Genomic DNA, 21,169 nt, shown 5'->3' on the forward strand with positions numbered 1-21,169 from the left:
TCCATACAATCTAATCTAAGCCTAGAATGTCTTCAGTCTCTGAGACTTAACTGCTGAATAAGCTCACTATTTCTATTTCTTTCTAAACTCTGGCTGGCTGGTTCAACTCAGCTGTTCTGGCTCAGATTCTTCTCCTGGGTGACTGATTCAATCTGGCTTCTTGCAGTTTCTGACTTTTTGCTTGGCCTGGCCTCAAACTACCTCTAGCAATCTGTTCTAATCTTGTCAGTCTCTGACTCACCTGTCTTCACCTTTGTCTGGCTTGTTCTCTCTTCAACCTGTCTATGTAAAACTCTCCTGATAAGAATGCCTCTGAATTCCATGAACCAAACTGCCCAAACAGCACTGACTAGAACTCAGAGATCTTCATGCCTATTCCCTTTAACAAGTTGAGTTCCCAGCCATTATGTGAGTTTCAGAGATGTGTAGGGTGTTAGAGAAGAGAGAGGTGGACACTACTTAATGTGCCTGCTTCAGGAGAATTCCAAAGAAGGAAACTGCTAGGCTGCAGCTCAAAGGACGATTCTGAGATAGCCAGTAAGACTTCAGGGAAAGGGGTCATTAGGGACTAGGAATGAGAGCATTTGCAACCTGGGTGGGTATAAATGTGAAGTTTAGTTCAATTGTTGTTCTTACAGGAGCATCATATGACAGACAAAAGATGAGGCCGGGGGAAAGAAGCAAAGCCAGGTGATAGTGGGCAAGTCACTAAAGATTGTGAATGCAGATACTGTGCATAAGTGATGTTCATATATCAAAGGTGTGCACATCATGAATGACTGCAGCCACTGGGTGGTGGTGGTAGCACACGCCTTACATCCCATAACTCAGGAAGCAGAGGCAGGTAGATCTCTGAGTTTCAGACCCGTCTGCTTTACAGAGCGAGTTCCAGGACAGCCAGAGCTATACAGAGAAACCCTGTCTCTGAGGGATGGGGTGGGGGTGGGGTGGGGAAAAATGACTGTAGCACTTCAGAAAAAAAAATCGCTCCTTGACCTTGTGAAGAACGGAGTTGAGGGACAAAACTAGAGGAAGGAAAATCAATGAAGAGACAGTTGTTCTCACCAGCAAGAGATGAAGACCTGAACCAGGCCAAGGAAGGGTGGAAGAGAGAGACTGTTGGAGCCTGATTTAGGAGGTGAACTAACTGGTTTTGTTCCTGTTTAGTCTGTCTCTGCTTTCAAGACTGTACACTTCCTGAGGTCAGGGATATGCTTTCTAAGGGAACCCATGGGTGAAGAGCTTCAAGTGGTCATTGCCTGTGAAAAGCAGTCTCCTCCAGGGATGCATTCCCACATGGATCATCCCTGGATACATGTGTAAACAAGCAAAGCTAAATGGACCCAGAAAGTCATACATATAACAATAGTAATTTTTTCAAAGATGATAAATTTGTCAAGAGGAACCCTGGAGGAGCTGGGGGTGGAGAAGTAAGAGTGATGTAGATGCGGTGTTTATATATAAAGTTTTGAAAAATGTATAAACCAAACAAAACAAGAAAAGAAAGAAAAATCCCTGACCTAGTTAGTACCTGGCAAATAATTACTTGATATGCACCTGTTCAATGCCAATATAAATTTAAGAAATTAAAAACTTTAGTTTGAGGAGGACCCCAGGACCCAGATCTGCCTATCATAAAGTTCTTCATGTAGGTTTCCAGGACCCTGTGGGTCCTACTATTTCCCCATTCTTCCATGCTACTCTAGCCTAAAGTCTCAATAGGATGTCCTCTCCTCTGACCCACTTTCTTGGTAAGTAAAGTTTTTCATGGGACATATCCCTTGGACTAGTGTTTTGATATAAGTGAGTATATACTGTTTGTCTCTTTTTGCTTCTGGGTGAACTCACTCATTATGATAATTTCTAGATCAACCATTTGTCCACCAGCCAAGGAGAATATAGGCAGTAAACTTTGAACCCCTACCAAGACCTAGCCGACGAACATGAGTGGAGAGTGAGATCTGACTCTCACACGAACTCTGGTGCCCCTTTTCTGACCACGTCCCCTGGATGGGGAGGCCTGGCAGCACTCAGAGGAAGGATAGCAAGTTACCAAGAAGAGACTCGATATTCTAAGAGCATATATAATGGGAGGAGGTCTCCCTCAATCACAGACATAGAGGAGGGGAGAAGGGGGGAAGTGGGAGGGAGGGAAGAATGGGAGGAAACAGGGGAAGAGCTAAAAATCAAGATGTAATATGAATATATTAATAAAAAATATATAAAAGAAATTAAAAGCTTACACTCCTGTCACCTGAGAGCATATAGCTTTGAGAGGTACTTTTGTGAATCAAATTGTCTGTGCACTGTTTGAAGTATAAAACATGTGTATGTGTATATCATTTTTGCCTCTTATTTTATTTAATTAATTTAGTCAGATTACATCTCAATTGTTATCCCCTCACTTGTATCCTCCTGTTCCTCCCCCTCCCTCTTTCACCCTATTTCCCTCCCCTAGTTCTATGACAGAAGAGGACCTTCTCCCCTACAATATGATCATAGGCTATCTATCAAGTCTCATTTTGGTAGCCTGCTTATCCTTTCTCTGAGTGCCACTAGGATTCCCCATCAAGGGGAAGTGGTCAAATATGGGGCACCAGAGTTCATATCAGAGTCAGTCCCCACTCTCCACACAACTGTGGAGAATGTCCTGTCCATTGGCTAGATCTGAGTAGGGGATCAATGTTTACTGCATGTATTGTCCTTGGTTGGTGCGGTACCTTAAGCAGATCCCCATGGGTCTAGATCCACCCATCATGATTTTCTTTGGGTTTCTAGGACTCTCTGGATCCTTTTATTTCCCCATTCTCCCATACTTCTCTCAACTAGAGTCCCAGTAGGAGGTCCCCACATCTATTCCAATCTCCTGGTAAGTGAAGATTTTCATGGGACATCTCTTTTTGGCTAGTGTCCAATTATAAGTGAGTATATAACATATGAGTCTTTCTGGGTCTGAGTTAACTCACTCAGGATGATCATTTTTAGTTTCATCCATTTGCCCACAAATTTCAGGATTTCCTTGTTTTTTAATAGCTGAGTAGTGTTCCATAGTGTAAGTGTACCACAGTTTCTTTATCCATTCTTTGACTGAGGAACATTTAGGTTGTTTCCAGGTTCTGGCTATTACGAATAAGGCTGCTATGAACATGGTTGGGCATATGTCCTTGTGTGGTGGAGCATCTTCTGGGTATATTCAAAGGAGTAGAATAGCTGGGTCTTGAGATAGCTCTATTCCCAGTTGTCTGAGATAGCACCAGATTGATTTCTAAAGTGGTTGTACAGAGGAGTGTTTCCCTTTCTCCACATCCTTGCCAGCATGTGGTGTCCTTGAGTTTTTTATCTTAGCCATTCTGATGGGTGTAAGATGGAATCTCAGAGTCATTTTGATTTGCATGTCTCTGATGACTAAGGACATTGAGCATTTTTTAAAGTGTTTCTTGGCCATTTGATATTCCTCTGTTGAGAATTCTCTGTTTAATTCTGAGCTCCATTTCTTAATTGGGTTATTTGGTTTGGTGGTGTTTAATTTCTGGAGCTCTTTATATATTTTGGATATTAGACCTTTGTCAGATGTATGGTTGGTGAAGATCTTTACCCAGTCTGTAGGCTGTCGCTTTGTTCTTTTGACTGTTTTCTGCCTTACAGTAGCTTCTCAGTCTCATGAGGTCCCATTTATTAATTGTTGGTATTAAGGCCTGGGCTGTTGGAGTTCTGTTTAGGAAGTTGTCTCCTGTGCCAATAAGTTCCAGGCTCTTCCCTACTTTTTCTTCCAACAGATTTAGTGTCTCTGGTTTTATGTTGAGGTTTTTAATCCATTTGGACTTGAGTTTGGTGCATGGTGATAAATATGGGTGTACTTGAATTTTTCTACATGTAGACAGCCAGTTAGAACAGCACCATTTGTTGAAGATGTTATCCTTTTCCCATCAAATAGATTTGGCTTCTTTGTCAAAAATCAAGTGTCATATGTGTGTGGCTTTATCTCTGGGTCTTCAATTCCATTGATCAACCAGCCTATTGTTATGCCAGTACAATGTGGTTTTAATTACTGTTGCTCTATAGTACAACTTGAGATCAGGTATGGAATTCCTCCAGAGGATCTTTTATTGTAGAGGATTGTTTTAGCTATTCTGAGATTTTCGTTTTTCTGCATGAAGTTAAGAATTGATCTTTCAATGTCTCTAAAAAAAATTGTGTAAGTATTTTGATAGGGACTGCATTGAATCTGTAAATTGCTTTTGGTAAGATGTCCATTTTTACTATGTTAATGCTCCCAATCCATGAACAAGGGAGATCTTTCTATCTTCTGATGTCATTTTCAATTTTCTTCTTCAGAGATTTGAAGTTTTCTTTCAAATAAGGCTTCCATTTGTTTGGTTAGAGTTACTCCTGGATATTTTATATTGCTTGTGGCTATTGTGAAGTGTGTAGTTCCCCTAATTTCTTCCTTTGCACAATTGTCATTTGTATATAGGAAGGATACTGACCTTTTTTGAGTTAATTTTGTATCCAGCCATTTTGCTGAAGGTGCTTATCAGCTGTAGGAGTTCCCTGGTGGAATTTTGGGGGTCACTTATGTATACTATCATATTGTCTGCAAATAGGAATAATTTGACTTCCTCCTTTCCCATTTGGATCCCCTTGATCTCCTTTTGTTGTCTTATTGCTCTGGCTAGAACTTCAAGTACTATGTTGAAGAGATATGGAGATAGTGGGCAGCCTTGTTCGGTCCCCGATTTTAGAGGAATTTCCTTGAGTATCTCTTCATTTAATTTGATGTTGGCTATTGGCTTGCTGTATATAGCCTTTATTATGTTTAGGTATGTGCCTTGTATCCCTGATCTCCCCAAAACTTTAAACATGAATGGGTATTGGATTTTGTCAAATGCTTTTTCTGCATCTAAGGAGATGATCGTGTGGTTTTTTTCCTTTTAGTTTGTTTATATGGTGGATTACATTGATGAATTTCAGTATATTAAACCATTCCTGCATGCTTGTAATGAAGCCTACCTGATCATAGTGAATGATATCTTTCATCTTTCTTGTATTCAGTTTGTGAATGAGTATTTTATTGAGTATTTTTGCATCAATGTTCATAAGAGAAGTTGGTTTGAAATTCTCTTTCTTTTTTTGGGTCTTTGTGAGGTTTAGGTATCAAAGTGACTGTGGCCTCATAGAATGAGTTTGGTAATCTCCCATCCATTTCTATCTTTTGGAGTAGCTTAAAGAGTATCAATCAGTATTACCTCCTCTTTGAAGGTCTGGTAGAATTCTGGGCTGAAACCATCTAGCCCTCGGCTTTTTTTTGGTTGGGAGACTATTAATGACTGCTTCTATTTCTGTATGGGAAATAGGACTATATAGTTTGTTTTCCTTGTCTTGATTCAATTTTGGCAAGTAGAATCAAACAAGAAAGTTTTCCATTTCCCTTAGATTTTCAAATTTTGTGGCATATATGCCTTTGAAGTAGGATGTTAAGATTCTTTGTATTTCCTCAGTGTCTGTTGTTATGTCTCTCTTTTCATTTCTGATTTTGTTAATTTGCATAGCGTCTCTCTGCCTTTTAGTTAGATTGGCTAATGGTTTGTCTATCTTGTTGATTTTCTCAAAGAACCAGCTCTTGGTTTTGCTGATTATTTGAATTGTTCTCTTTGTTTCAAATTTATTAATTTCAGCCCTGAGTTTGATTATTTCATGACATCTACTCCTTTTGGGCGTTTCTGCTTCTTTTTTTCAAGGGCTGCCAGACATGTCACTAGGTTGCTTATATGGGACGTTTCCAATTTCTTTATAAAGGCACTTAGTGCTATGAATTTTCTTCTTAGCACTGCTTTCAATGTGTTCCATAAATTTGGGTATGTTTTTCCTTAATTTTCAATGAATTTCAGGAAGTCCTTAATTTTTTTCCTTATTTCTTCTCTGACTCAGGTGTCATTGAGTAAAGAGTTGTTTAGTTTCCATGTGTATGTAGGCTTTTTGTTATTTCTGTTGTTGTTGAAGTCCAGTTTAGATCTGATAGGATACAAGGTATTATTTCAATCTTCTTGAATGTGTTGAGTCTTGCTTTGTGACCTACTATATGATCAATTTTGGAGAAGGTTCCATGCAGTTCTGAGAAGAAGGTATAACATTTTGTGTTTGGGTGAAAAGTTCTATAGATATCTGTTAGATCTATTTGATTGATGACATTGGTTAGTGTCATTATTTCTCGGTTTAGTTTCTGTTTTAATGACCTATCCTTTGATGAAAATCGGATGTTGAAGTCTCCCACTATTAATGTGTGGGTATCGATGTGTGGTTTAAGCTTTGCTAATAGTTCTTTTACAAATGTGGGTGCCCTTGTATTAGGAGTGTAGATGTTCAGAATTGTGATGTCATCTTGGTTGGCTTTACCTCTGATGATATGAAATGTCCTTCCTCATCTCTTTTGATTAATTTTGGTTGAAAGTCTATTTTACTAGATATTAAAATGGCTACACCAGCTTGCTTCTTGTGTCCATTTGCTTGAAATACCATTTTCCAGCCTTTTACCCTGAGGTAATGGCTATCCTTGTGGCTGAGATGTGTTTGTTGAGTGCAGAAGAATGTTAGATCTTGTTTATGTATCCATTCAGTTAGTCTGTGTCTTTTTATTGGAGAATTGAGACCATTGATGTTAAGAGATATTAATGACCAGTGATTGTTAAGTCCCTTGATTATGATGTTGGTTACAGTAAAGTATTTGTGTGGTTATGTTTTTGTGATGGTGTAGTTATCTATTTCCCATGTAATTTTGGTTGTAGCCTGTCACTTTTGCATGGAGTTTCCTCCTAGTAATTTCTGTAAGGCCAGATTTGTAGATAGGTACTGTTTGAATTTGTTTTTGTCATGGAATATCTTGTTATCAATGGCTATTGATAGTTTCTCTGGGTATAGTGGTCTGGCCTGTCATCTGTGGTATCTTAGGGTTTGCAGGACTTCTGCCCAGACCCTTCTGGATTTTATGGTCTCTAGCCAGAAGTCAGGTGTGATTCTGATAGGTTTCCTATTTTATGTTACTTGGCCCTTTTCCTGTGCCAAGTATTTTTTCTTTGTTCTGTATATTTTGTGTTTTGATTACTATGTAGCGGGAAGTTTTTCTTTTCTGGTCTATTCTATTTGGTGTTCCGTAGGCCTCTTGTATGTTTATATGCATCTCCTTCTTTAAATTGGGGGTATTTTCTTCTATGATTTTTCTGAAAATGTTTTCTGGGCCTTGGAGTTAGGTGTCTTCTCTTTCCTCAATGCCTATTATCCTCAGGTTTTGTCTTTTCATGGTGTCCTTGATTTCTTGGATGTTTTGTGTCAGGAATTTTTCAGATTTAGTATTTTCTTTGATGGTTATTTCAAGTTCTACAATTGTATCTTCTAGTCCTGAGATTCATTGCTCCATCTCTTGGATTCTGTTGGAGAAGCTCTCCTGTGTTGCTTGCTTTCTTCTCTAAGTTCTCTTGTTCCCATTTTTCTTCTGTCTGTGCCTTTATCATTGTTTCCATTTTCATCTTCAGATCTTGAACTGTTTTATTGATTTCCTTCATCTGATTGTTTATATTTTCCTGAATTTCATCCAGTCCTTCTCTATAGGCCTCTTTTATGTCGTCAACCTGCTTGCCTGCATCTTCGTGCATTTGTTTATGGATTTTATTCGTTTCCTCCATTATCATCTTCATTACCAAGGATTTGAGGTCATCTTCTTGTATTTCAATTGTGTTTGAGTTCTCAGGGTTCTCTTTGGTATACCTGGGATCTGGAGATGCCACATTGTTTTGGTTTTTCGTGTTTGTGTTTTTACATTGGCCTTTAGTTACCTTGCTGTTTCTGATGTTAGGGAGGTATCTTATGGTGTCCTTCACTGTTGTTGAGAGCGGATTGTTGATGAGTGATTATAGATTAAAGGCCCCTGCCTGTGGGGATCAGGGAACTCTTCCCTGGAACAGGCAGGTGACCTGGTTTTGGCTCCAGGAGACTTTGCTCCACACCCTGGGCTCCCCACTGGGTCAGCAGAGGTACGTGCTGGTGCTCAGGATCAGTTCAAGGTAGTGTATGTAGAGCAGGTTATCCTGTGTTTGGCTGGGCTTTAAATACTCTGCCCTCAGGCCTTGCGGTTTTGGGTCCTAGGCTCAGATCACCCTAGCATGCCTGAACCCTTGCTGGATTCTAGAATTTGTTTGGGTTTCTGCCTGATCCATCCAAGCAGTTGGGCCTAGGTTCCGCCCACCAGAGAGAGAGCAGCTACTACCTTCTGATTGTTGTTGGTTTGCTAGATTTCTGCACTATCCCCTCAGGCCTGCCCATCCTCTTCTGAGAGTGTGGGAGGCCCTGCTAGGTTGTGGAGCCTGGCTAAGATTACCAATTGTGCAGGACCAGTCTGCTGGGGTGGATTGCTAGGTTTCTACGGGATCCCTTACAGACCATGCAGCTGTGGGTGGATAATGTGTCCACAGCCACCTGGGCCCCCATGTCTGGGGTTCAGTCCCATATAGAGAGTTCATGCTGTAGTGCAAGGCTACAGTTCGCAGTTCACTGATGGGTTCTGGTCCAGACTCTGGGGACTGGGCTCCCATCCTCCATGGGCCTTTGGATGACTGGAGGCCAGACCCACCTGTGGCCTGTACTGTGCGGATTCCTCTCACCTAGTTTTTTCCAGTTCTTGCAGTCTGTGGCTCCCAGTAAGGTCTCTGATCTCCTCCCTGTAGGTCAGATACAGTGCGTGCTCAGCGGCGCCATCTTGGAATCCTCATTATTGCCTCTTAAAAGCTAAATTCCCACCAGTTTTAAAAAACAAATTGTAATTATTTTCTTTCTTCTCTATATAAAATGTAGCTTCTAATTTTTGAAGACAGGAAAAGAGCAGACTAGATCTGAGTTAGTTGAAAATCTGTAGCTAAGTGGTGACATTTATTGCTTGTTAAAGTGCTCTTGGATGCTGCGGATGGGAGCATGCATGAGGCCCTGGGTTTAATCCCTAGCTTTGAAAAGAATTATGTGTGGTAGCCTGTAATCCTAGCACTTGGGATGTAGAGACAGAAGTTCAGATGTTCAAAGTCAGCCCGGGAGATAGATCAGTTGGGGATATGGATGTTAGCTCTCAAACCCAGGCAAACAGTTAACTGAGGTGCCAATTAACATACCTGATGCTCCCAGCATCCCTCAGTCCCTACCTGTTACAGGGTCTTCCTGGCTGGCATACCCCATACCCAGCCCTAAATTTCTCTAGTCCAGAGGCTGGGCTGGGCTACCCTTCCTTTAGCTGCTTTTTCCTGTATAACCTCGGCCATTTTGGCCATCAGTCCTATTGGTCTCTTTGCCTCTTGGCAGCTACTCTTGGTTCCTGCTCTCTTGGCCTCTTGGTTCCTGGCTTTGCCATCTTTTCAATCTCCTTTCATGGCCTGGTACAGTTTGCTGACCATGTTTACTCTGAACTCACCCAAAGTCCTCTGCCTGTGTTCTCCCTTATATCTGTAATAAAAACCTCAACCCTTTCAGAGCAATCATGTTTTCCTTTTATTAAATGTAAATCCAAGTAATTGTCAGCACTGAAATAAATAGGAATATGGACTATATGTATATAAAACTTATGTAATTTCTAAACTAATTTTTTTGCATTTCTAATAAAACTTGGCTCAAAACCATCACCAAAAGGAAATATACGTTATAGCCCTATCTGCATCACAATGTATACCCCTGGATGGATGGCCAGGCCTATTTTCATGAAGCAGTCTGACATCTGTTCCTAGCAATGATACCAGGTAGAGGTTATGCCACCTTTTTTTGCTGTTGTTTGTTTGTTTGTAAGACAGATCCAGGTTGGCCTGGAATGCTAGATGTAGTTAAGAATGATAGTGAACTTTTAAAATGTAGGTTGGGGGGAGGGGTCCACTTGTGTTCACAGGTATACTTCTATTTGTACTCATGTGTTCTGGAGAACAGAGGACAATCTTAAATGCCATCCTTTTGAACAATGATTCTTAACCCATGGGTCACATTTTGACCCCACTGGCATTTGAACAACCCTTTCACACGGGTCACATATCAGATATTTACCACGCCTGGCTTATTTTTCTTATTTTAAAGGCTAGCTTTATAAGAACCTGCTGAGCCAGGCAGTGGTGGTGCATGCCTTTAATCCCAGGACTCAGGAGGCTGAGGCAGACAGATCTTTGTGAGTTCAAGGCCAGCCTGGTCTACAGAGCGAGTTTTAGGACAGCCAGAGCTGTTACACAGAGAAACCATGTCACAAACAAACAAACAAACCAGAGAAAATTTAGAGTTATTAAGTAGCAATGAAAATAATTTTATGATGCGGTACTGTACTAAAGAGTCACAGCATTAGGAAGGTTGAAAAATATTGCTTTAAAACACATCTGCCTGATTTGGGTCAAGGTCTCTTATTTGGCCCGGAACTCATCTATTAGGCCAGACTGGGAGGTCAGTGAACCTACAGCGTCCTCTTGTCTCCGTTGAATGAGGAAAAGAAATGAAAGTGCTTCTAGAACTCGGGAGGCAGAGGCAGGTGGTTCGCTGTGAGTTTGAGGCCATCCTGGTCTACAAAGCTAGTCTAGGACAGCTTAGGCTACCCAGAGAAACTCTATCTTGAAAAAATAAAGTATAAATACATTTCTTGTTTATAAGCCTGCAAGTCTGTAATATTTTGTAACAGCATTTGCAAGAGTCTGGCAAATGGTTCCCCAGCAGACCTGCTGGCTCAGGGCCACTGTCTTCCTGCCTATGTGTCTGAAGGTTTGGTCTAGTTGACTTTTTGTAGATAGGTCTGTTCTGGACTTATTTGGGTTTCCATAGCTCTCTGTGGTTCTTTTTCTCAGTTCTGATAAGCCCTTGTGTTGTCACCAATAGCTTTAACTGCAGACTTCCCTAAATGACGTCAGGAGCATTTCTCTAGGAATTTGCTCAACCCTTCCAAGTGGGTTGCCCAGGAAAATAACCCAGTGATGTCACAAGGCATGACACTTGCAGTTCTTCTTAAGTCCCCTTCTGCACAGTTGGAGGTAGGGTCCTGTCCTTTGCTCTCCCAATCCAATTTTGTCCTGTGCTCCCTAGGGCTGTACAGAGGCGCTTGCTTTCTGTCAGCCACATCTGCACTCAGGTATGGTTTTCTGGCTACGGTTATCTCCCTATGCTTCTTCCCTCTGGGCACTGGGATGCTGTGGGGATGGATGTCTGAACATCTTTAGTTCTCTAGTGTAAGGAGGTGGGGGTAGAGACTCCTTTGAGTCTATTCCTGGAGGATCAAAGGCTTTTTCAAGCTTGATGATGCCTCAGATACTTCACAAGTAGAAAGACTTTGCCCGATTTCCTTATCTTCTGGCCATAAACACAGCCAAGCCTTTACTTCCTGGTTTAAAAGCTACCTTTCATTCTTTGAAGTGGCACCATTGCTACCTCTGCCCTTTCTGACCAAATGAAAAGGAAGAACAGCGGCATGACCTTTCACCGAGATAGCGTTTGGGACAGTTCACTTATCAGGCTATGCCCTGTTCGAAGTACAGCTCTTGTTTGTTGCTCTCCTCAAAACCCTATTTTGAAATGAGTGTAAACTGTCCGTTTATCTAAATGCAGCTATCTAAAAGATTTCCGGCCAAACTTATAAGGAAAGGTATGTAAAGGAGAAGCAAAATCCAGCCAGTGTCAGAAACTCTCATTCCCAGAGGGCTTTGTTTCTTCAGCTCTCCAGCCTGAACAGAGTGCAGCCGTGACTCCCAGGACTCATCGAGAAAGCGGAGAGCAGTGACACAGCTCCAGTACACGGAAGCCATGACGAAGACGGCCACTTGCACCTATCACTTCCTTCTTATGAACTGGTACATTTTCCTCTATTATTACATCCCAAATATTGGAAAAGGTGAAGAGAAGTTAAAAGAATTCCATGATGGTACACGTTGGAAGTACCTGACGATCCTTAATCTGGTAAGTCTGTGTCTGGAACCAAGTTATTAGCAAGAATGTGAGAGCTTTCCCATAAGCCACTTTACTGAACACAAGTCCCCTACATGTCTTCCGTCTTCACGCTTGGGGAGTTTGGGGCTTCTCCTGTTATTCAACAAACTCTCTTTAGCTACTGGGGTGTCTAATTGTTAAATGCTCTTTTTATAAAAGACTCTTGGAGTCCTACCGGGGGACCACAGGCATGAGTGCAAAACACAGAAGAGATTTTGAACCTTGCTTGGCAAAGTCTGTGAAAAGAAGGCAGAGTGTCACATGGCGTGTAGGAAGTGCGACTTCCAATGGAGGAATAATATCATTTGACAGCACACACCGACTCACAGATTTATCCAAGAAAAGCAAACACATTTTGCCACCTTCGTCTCCCACTATAATTTTTTTTTATAGGCTCAAGTTCCATCTGAATGGAGAGCCAACAGCCAGTACACAGTTTCAACTATTTTAAAACCAAACTTATAACTTAATTTCCTTTTGTCTCCCTAACCTGAGCTAATGAGCAAAGTCTGAATAAATGGGAGAAAAACTGACTTGTAAGAAGTATATGTAAAGCTAAATGCTAAAAATGGATCCTCCTTCAGACGTGGGAATTGATGTTTCAGCTTTTGTTGTTGCTCTTGCTAAAATACAGAGTTCTGCTGGGCAGTGGTAGAGCACACCTTTAATCCTAGCACTTGGGAGGTAGAGGCAGGCAGATCTCTGAATCCAAGGTCAGCTTGACCTATATATAGAGAGAGTTCCAGGACAATGAAGACTACACAGAGAAATCCTGTCTAAAAACAAAGAAACAAAACAAAGCAACAATAACAACAAAAACGCACAGCTCCATGAAAGCACCTGGTCTCAGGAAGCTGCAAAAAATATTCTTGTTTTCAGTATTTATTTTTATTCTATGAGTATGAGAATTTTTCCTGCATTGCCTGCATGTGTGCATACATGCCACATATATGTCTGGTGCCTGTGGAAGCCAGAAGGCAGCATCAGATCTCCTGGAACTAGAGTGGGTTGTGAGCTGCCACGTGGGTACTGGGAACTGATGCTGGGGCCTATACAGCAGCAACAGGTAACCTTAACAACTGCGCTATCTCTCAGCCCTGTGATCATAATATGCCAACCCTTCAGAATCCGTCCGCAGCAGCATCCTCATTTTGTAAGCAGACAAGATACAGCGTGAGAAAAGATGCTGCAAAGCTGAGCAGACAGAAATGTTGAGCGTAGGTTGAAGAGGCCCTCGAGGCTCTGTCTGCTTCCTTCTGGCCTTGTGTTCACCTCTTCGTATTGGCCTGAATAGTTTGAGTTCTGGACCCAGCTCTCTTGTGCCAGAAAGTGTCAAGGTAGCTGTTTGTTTCATTCTTGAGATTTTTATAAGGGAAAAAGTCGAATAATCGGAAAAGAAAACAAAGACTGATTTTGTAGAACTCTAAGAACATATGTAAGTATAAAACAATGAGATTTTTATCTCTGTTGGGTAAACTGGGGGGAGGGGAGGGGGCACATGGCTATCTGTGTTTAATCCACGAATCAAACTCAGGCTCAGTATGGACATTCTAGCACTTACCACATAGCTTCAGAAGCTGCCTCCCTGGCCTTCTGGCTTTCAAGACCATTTCAAATCTCTCCTCAGTTTCTGTCTATGGAATGGCCTAGTGTTTTTTTTTTCCAAACAGGAACCATTTTTTAAATTAATTTATTCATATTACATCTCAATTGTTAGCCCATCCCTTATATCCTCCCATTCCTCCCTCCTTCCTGCTTCCCCCCTACTCTCCTCCTCTATGTCTGTGACTGAGGGGGACCTCCTCCCCTTGTATAAGCTCTTCTTGGTGACCTGTTATCCTTCCTCTGAGTGCCACCAGGCCTCCTAGTTTGTTGTTTGTTTTTTTTTTTTTAAGTATAATGCTTTTATTTATTTTGTCTGCATGTACGAGTGTGTGGTGTGTGCTTGCGCACCGGTGTGTGTGTGTGTGTGCGAGTGCGCATGCCTGCGTGTGTGAGTGTGTGTGTGTGTGTGTGTGTATGTGTGTGTGCACACGCACGTTGGGGCCATATATACCACACTGCATGGGTAGAGATCAAAGGACAACCTTCAGGAGTCAGCTCTCTCCTTCCACCATTTAGGTCTTGAGGATGAACTCAGGCTGCGCAGCATGCGCCTACTTCATGAGGGTCTCATGACCCAAATCATTTCAGCTTAATCCCATTTCCTGCCTCGGCAAACTAGCCACCAAAGCAAATCGCATTTGCTTTTCTTCTTTTGGACCCCACCTCTCCCTCCCCAAACTTCTGCTTCCCTCATCCCAAACTCTTATTAATTTGCATGAGAGGACTGACCATATTAGTTAGGACTGACCATATTAGTTAGGACTGACCATATTAGTTAGGACTGACCATATTAGTTCTGCATAGTCCCTTTTTATCCGATGTCCTCGACCCTCCAATACTCAGGCTAATCTTCTGGTGCTCTTTCCGCCCCCCCCCCCCATTGGATTCCTTTAAACATCATAGCATCGTTGGGGGGAAAAAAACAACAACCAAACCAACCAACCAAACAAACAAACAAACCCAGACTCATCACTCAGGCCCCCTTCTTCCCAGGAGAGCTAGTATCCTTCAGAGATGGGTTTTACTGCAGGCTTCCTTCCTCATTTCTCTGCCTAGGTCCCCAAACAAAGGCCTGTTCCTCTCTGTTCACCGTTTTGCTGCCTCCACAGAACACTTGAGATCCCATGTAGAGAACTGCTTTCTAGTCCTTCTCCTCACCTTTATGTGAATGTACTAAACATTTGAACTCTTACCAGCTCAAAACCAGTTCTGCCTCATAGGCCCTTATCAACCCAAGTCACAACTCCCCATTGTGTTTTTGCCATGAGAACCGGGCACAGGGCACTCACATGCTAGACTGCTCACTCAGTCTGCTGGCCCCAGGATGTGAGCAAAGGACCCTGTTGACCCATTAACACCATGCTCTTTAAAACATGATTTGGCAGTGTTCCCCTCCCGACAAAGAAGGGTTGAGTATAATTTAGGGAGCCCATCTAAGGGTAGATCTCAAATAGCTTAATTAATAATGGTTGAGCCTACCTCTTGAGATCTCATGTGTTCATTTACGAGTATCAGTTTTTAACTGATTCACATTTCAATGGAGTCAAGCGGCCAGGTTATAGAGGTCTCCTAACTTACTCTAGCTCTCATGTTTATTTTGCTTCAATTTGGTGGCATCATTATCCAACCCAATGTAGCAGGAATTGTAAATTTTATTGTATTTTATTTTACATGTATGAGTTTCTGCTTATCTGCATATTTAAATGTGTTCCATGTGTGTGCAGTGCCTGCAGAGACTAGAAGAGGGTGTCAGATCTTCTAGAACTGGAGTTTTGTACCATCACATAGGTAGGTGCTGGGAACTGAACCTGAGTCCTCCATAAGAGCAGCAAATGCTCTTTAACCACTGAGCCACATCTGTAGCCCATCAACGTAGCAGGGATTGCATACCTCCTCTTTCTGTTATGCTTTTTGGTTAATCAAGCAAAACTATTCTAACGCTTTGTAATATGTCATGTTAATCTTCTGTGTCTTTTTTTTTTTTCATGTTAGCACACGCACAAAAATAGATGTCAAGGAATTTTCATGCAGATTTTGTTTTTGTTGATCCCCGCCACACTTGCTCTGTCCTCCTACTCCTCGCCCTGCTTGGCACCAGGAGCTCCCATCCTCCTTTCATGTCACATACCTCACTTTGCTTTCTCTCTTTCTTTTGTCTTCCTACCCATGACCTCCCCACCCCCAACCTTTCATAGTAGCATAGTTTCATGACCTAGAGGCTCCACCCATACAGATAAACAGTAACATCTAGAATCTGTATATGAAGGGCACCGTGTGACATTTGTCTTTCTGAGTCTGATATGCCTTTCCTCTCAGACATCTTTAATTTCTTATTGGTGAGTGCACTTCTGTGCCCCTGATGAATGACAAAGCCTGTCTTATCACAAGTCAGCTTTCAGAGCACTGAGCCATTTTCCTCCTGAAACTGCCCCCAGGGAGTCTGAAAAGAAGCCATGGAAGCTGAGAGAGGGTTGGTGCTTGGTAGAGGGCCACTAGCTAAGAAGAGAGAGATGGGGGGGCGAAACAGACAAAGTCACTGCCGACAGGACAAAAAGCTGACCGCAGAGAAAGGGAATGTGCTCTGGTATTTGTGTGTGTGGTGGTTCCTCAGTCCTACTGCTTATCACCTGGGACCAGGGCTAAGGACTCGATGCCACTGATTCCCACCTTTGTTAAGGAGGGACAAAACCAGAAGCTAACAGCGTGACCATAATCTTAGAAGGCCAGCAGCATGGTGTAACCCAAAAGAGAGAAGACAGAAGAGAGCTGGGGTTCTTGGAGTCATCTCGTGTTTGGCAGGCAGGCATGGACAGCGTAGGAGGAAGTGACTTAGTACAACACAGGTCTCCTGGGTAAGTTCTTAGTGGGTGATGGATCGACATGAAAACCAACCACACATACTACATCCATGCTACATCATCCATGGCTCCTGTGGATGCCTCCCCACACTACACTCTCTGCCATTTTGCTGGGAGAAGCTATCTGTTGAGACACCCTTCTCTCTGCTAGAGCTGTTTGGGTAGACCTCCTTGACACTGGGGCTTTGGGAGAGGTACAGCTTCAGATTCAAGCAGAGAACAGTGAGTCCTACCAAGCGAGGAAACCCTGCACAATTTTAGTTTGCCTTTGTTGGCTCAGCCCACGGAGTACCCAAGTCCTTCACAAGTGTGCTTCCTTGTCTCCTTCACTCCCTTTTCATCCAAGAACTGTCCCTGGCCCTAACGGATACCTAGTGAAGATGGAGGGGGCGGGGCGTCAGCCACTTCTTGTTGTGCAGGATCATTGGGCTTGTTCAGATTTCCCACTTTTAGGAGCCTCCGGATGAAACTCTGAAAGTCTGCCCCCCATCTTGCCCACATCTCTTGCACCAACAGACACGACCTTCCCCTCCCTTCCCTTCTTGTAAAGCTGCCCAAACCTAGGACCCTCAAGCTTTCAGGGTGACAGCAATGTGATGTCATGGGAAATGTCCTCAGAGGTGATGATTCAGGGCCAGAGGTAGAGAAGTCCCCTTCCCTGTTGGCACAAGCTCCAAGGCAGCCTACAAACAGTAGAAATGTGGGGTTCTAGCTATATTATAACGTCCACTTTGGTACCTAGAGGGAAACCCTTGGTTTCCATCACTGAATTTAGATCTTAGTCTGTGAAGCCCTTTAGCTTTACAGGGTCCAAAAGACAGGGGGGTGATGTTACTGGCAGGGATGTTTACAGTGACTGGCTTAGCTCTCTTGAATAGCGGAAGGGATTAGAGCTGATAGCCCATAGGGCAAGAACATCCCCCAGCATCCAAGTAAAGTGCCTAGAATGTATTGAGTAGCCAGGGCAGACAGCATCTTGGTAAGATCTGGGAAGAGAAGCCTGGCTTCTGGAGGCAGAGCGCTGGCTGCCTACTTACTTACTGTGTGGTGTTTTTTGTTTTTTTTTTTTAAGTGAGTTACCTAACTTTTCCACATCTTGGTTTGTTCCTGTGTGCCACCAAGGAAAGCGTGTCCTCCCACCACCCCAGAGCTGAGAGATTCATTCCACAGCTCCCAGATGGTGTGTGGGCTTCTGATGGGTCACAGGTGATCTCTCCTCCCCAAAGCGCTCTCAACAGAAGGAAGCTGCCTCCACCGGGCTTTAGCTCCTTCCCTGGGCGTCGCCATAGGACCCACTCCAGGGAATCTCCGCGCGGCTGCTCAGTATGGGAGCTCCTCCAGCCCCGTGCTTCTCCCACCCTGTCACAGATACTTCAAAGGCGTTATCCTCAGTGAATTCCCTATAGGCACAGCTGGGAACCGCACGCCATTTCCTACTCATCCTGCCTTCCAACCTGTGAATATCGACGTACAGAAAGTGTTCCTTCCTCCTCCTCGTCCTCTTTTTCTCTCTCTCTCTTTTCCTTATTCCCAGTAAAGGCAAACTGACCTAGAGCCACTCCTGGCCTGTACTGTCACTAATACAGTTCTGGGTTCCCACCGGCTCTCCAGGGGGTGGGGGGTGGGGGTGGGGAGGGGTGCCGGCTGAATGAACTGGTAACCAGAATGTAGTTCTAGTTGGTATGAGCCACTTGCCAGGAAACCTGTCCCCCTGTGGGTTGCTCTATTCCAGGAAACCCTGCTGCTTATATGAAAGCCATTGTCTTCAGCTATACAGCCTTGGCCAAGGCTTCTTATACACTCTTAACCAACACATTTCACAACACTCTTGGTCTCTCTATTTTCCTCCTCATTATTCTAAATTGTGTTCTTTACATTATTTGTCCTCTTGGTTTTGCTTGTTAAACTCCCTTGTTTAATCTCAAGGGAATTTTGTTGTTGTTGTTTTAAGTTCTTCTTTTTTTCTCATTTACTTTTTTTGAGTCCCGCCCCGTCCCCGTCCCCCCTGCCCCCCCCCCCCCCCGCCCCCAAGACAGGGTTTCTCTAGGTAGCCTTGGCTGTCCTGGACTTGCTTTGTAGACCTCACGTGGATCTTTCTGCCTCTGCCTCTGGAGTGCAGGATCAAAGCCTGGCTGTTTTGACGTTGTTATGTATGAATACTGAATTTATATATTTACCACTCCCTCTCCCCTTCCAACTCCCCCATGTCCACTCCCTTTCAAACACACGACTCGTTGAGTTATCGCTGTTTTACACCCACCCACACCACTGAGTCAATAAATTCATGTGGAGATCTGTTTAGGGCTGACCAGCTGGAATAAGATAACCTCTCAGGGAGCTCATCCCTAGAGAGAACGGATGTCCCCTCCCTCAGCACCCACTGATGGATCCATCACTGGTGGTTTTTCACCTAAGGGTGGGGCCGTGTGAAGTTTCCCCGCACCCACTTTGGCATGTCAACAGGCGGTACCACTGTGGGTGCCTTATTCAGACAGCCGTATTGTTGCGATTACATAGGTGAAACGTCGGCTTCTTCCTTAACCTAAATGCACACGAGCAGTAGGCAGGATTGTACACTTCACACCAGCCCAGATAGCCCAGATAGCTGAGGATCCTGTGCACAGCCCCAGTCACCTGCACCCCCTCCACTACCTCCAGATGAGGCGTCTGTCCCAGTTCGTCCTCTGTTCTCTTTAATTCTGGAAAAGGCTTTCACTGTGAAGGTTGCATCAGGCTGACGAAGGGAAAGGAAAGTCCCACTGTGGCCGAGTCAGGCCCGCAGCCTTGAGCTTGGCACTGGACTGCTTGACTCATCCAGCAGGAGTCATAATGTCTTGTTCAGGGAACTTGTGGAATCTCCCTCTCTGGAATTATTTTTTTTTCTTAGTGGAAGAAATTTTCATTTCCTGGGGTTGTTTAAAAGGGCTTTGGCTTCAGGGCAAAGAAATAAACTTGATGACTTAGAGAGGGTAAGTTTCCATGACTTTAAGATGCTTGTGGATTTGTGAAGACATGGAATGTATAAACTAAATATCTTCAGCTACAGTTTTTTTTAAAAAAATCACATTAGTTATTTTTTTAATGTAAATTCAGCTCTGTCACTGGTGGTAAGTTTGTTAGCTAGCAACAGAAACAAGAGACAGCTAACAAATTTAGAGCAGCAGCATTTCGTGGAAAGGCCCAGAACATTCCACTGGAATAGAATCAGGGAAGAGCCAGTAGAAAAGATGAATCAGAAAGCATCAACTATGAATAGGCTTTGACCAGCAGGACATCAGAAAGCCTGCTTTCCCGGGAGCCAGTGTCCCAGGATAGCGCATGAGTGGGGTCACTATCCACCTGTGTGAGCATTGGAGATGATCCAATGTGCCCTAACACCCCTCAAAACTTCCTTGAATTTATGTGTATGTGTGTGTATATATGGATTTTGTGTATGTGTGTGTGTGTGTAAACATTGTCTTTTTTTTCCTTTGTGGATGAGTAGATCATTATTCTTCTGGATGACCTGTGTTGCTTCTAGTGTGCCCTTGAAACCCCTCAGGACTCCCTAGAACTCTTGGCTTCTCACACCCTTTATCCTCTAACTCTGGCCAGCCCCTTTCCACCCCACTCTAGCCAATGTCTGCCTTGACATCACACTAGTGCTGTCCTCTCTGGCACCCCTGTGGGAACTGCCGCCACCCAAGTATTCCTTGTTGGTACTGATGTGCATGCCAGGCCTTGCATCAATGGTGGCACTGAGTTGGCGGTGGGAGATGCCAGTGTGGCATATGTCTGCAAGATGATGTGTGAGCTGGGGGTGGAGGGGGAGAGGTGATTGACACATTTACAGTAGGCAGCCAATTTGTTTTGATGAGGCGAAACCACAGAGGAGCTGAGTAACATGCGTTCTTCCTCAATCTGACTTCTGCACTCTGTGGCTGAGAGGGGTAAGGAAAAGGGTGGGCCTGGCTCCCTGGACATTGGGGAGTATGGATTTCCCTCTATGGGTGGAGAGAACCTCTCAAAGAGGGGGACCTGTGTGTGTGATGAATTGTTGTGTTGCTTAACAGAGCCCAGAACCCAGGGTTGCTTCTGCAGGTTAAGGCAGCAAAGGGCTGCAGAGGCCTGAGTATCTGGAAGCGAAACTGGGGCTGAGAGAGCTCTGTGGATGGGGAATGGAGGAGGGAGAAGACAGACCTTTCTGTTAGCCGTGTGCAAAGGATTGCACGCCAAGAATTCTACAGCTCTTGGGCTTAGTGCCAAGAGCACCACCAGCAGGAATTAACATTCTGAAGGAACCTTTGCTTGGCATTTAGAAGTTAGGCCCTTTCCCTCCTCCCCCACCCCTCCCTGACACCCTCTGCCCTTGGGAAGCCTCTTCCTCACCTAGGAGGCCAGGAGCCTTGGGGACTGTCACCCAGGTTGTGCTTTCTACTGCCTCTGCCTCTGCTACCTCGGATAACCCTTACCTCATCCTGAGCTTTACTTGAAGAAACTTCCTAGCATTTGTGTCCTGCTCACGGCTCCCTTAGCAATTTCATTCCACCTTGACTACATAGGTTTTCCCCCTTGAGCCGCATCTCTCTGGGACCACCTGGTCTGTATTCCCAAGAGGAGGTTTTCCTAGACAGGTGGGCTTCTGTCTCAGCTCTCTAAGATCAGGATAACCCAGGAATGTGGCTAGGCAGAAGGCTCAGCTGGTCAGGTGCCTGAGGACAAAGGTAAGGACCAAATGTTCATCTTGAGCATGT

The 21,169-nt window shown here is 43.8% G+C and overlaps 1 protein-coding gene across 4 annotated transcripts in view; it reads left to right on the forward strand.

Moving 5' to 3' along the window:
* The window catches only part of ADTRP (androgen dependent TFPI regulating protein), a 95,093-nt gene that overhangs the window by 17,057 nt on the left and 56,867 nt on the right, over nt 1-21,169 (forward strand). For 3 of the 4 annotated variants that reach the window (XM_084796198.1, XM_084796199.1, XM_084796201.1), the window contains exon 3: nt 11,703-11,943. In XM_084796198.1, the coding sequence (XP_084652324.1) occupies nt 11,791-11,943 (153 nt within the window). In that variant the 5' untranslated portion in view covers nt 11,703-11,790. Of the gene's footprint in view, nt 1-11,494; nt 11,633-11,702; nt 11,944-21,169 lie in introns of those variants that run through there. The other variant, XM_084796200.1, reaches the window with a different exon arrangement.

This window comes from Acomys minous (genome assembly GCF_964271855.1).
Source record: "Acomys minous genome assembly, chromosome: 9".
In the NCBI taxonomy this organism is placed as follows: domain Eukaryota; kingdom Metazoa; phylum Chordata; class Mammalia; order Rodentia; family Muridae; genus Acomys; species Acomys minous.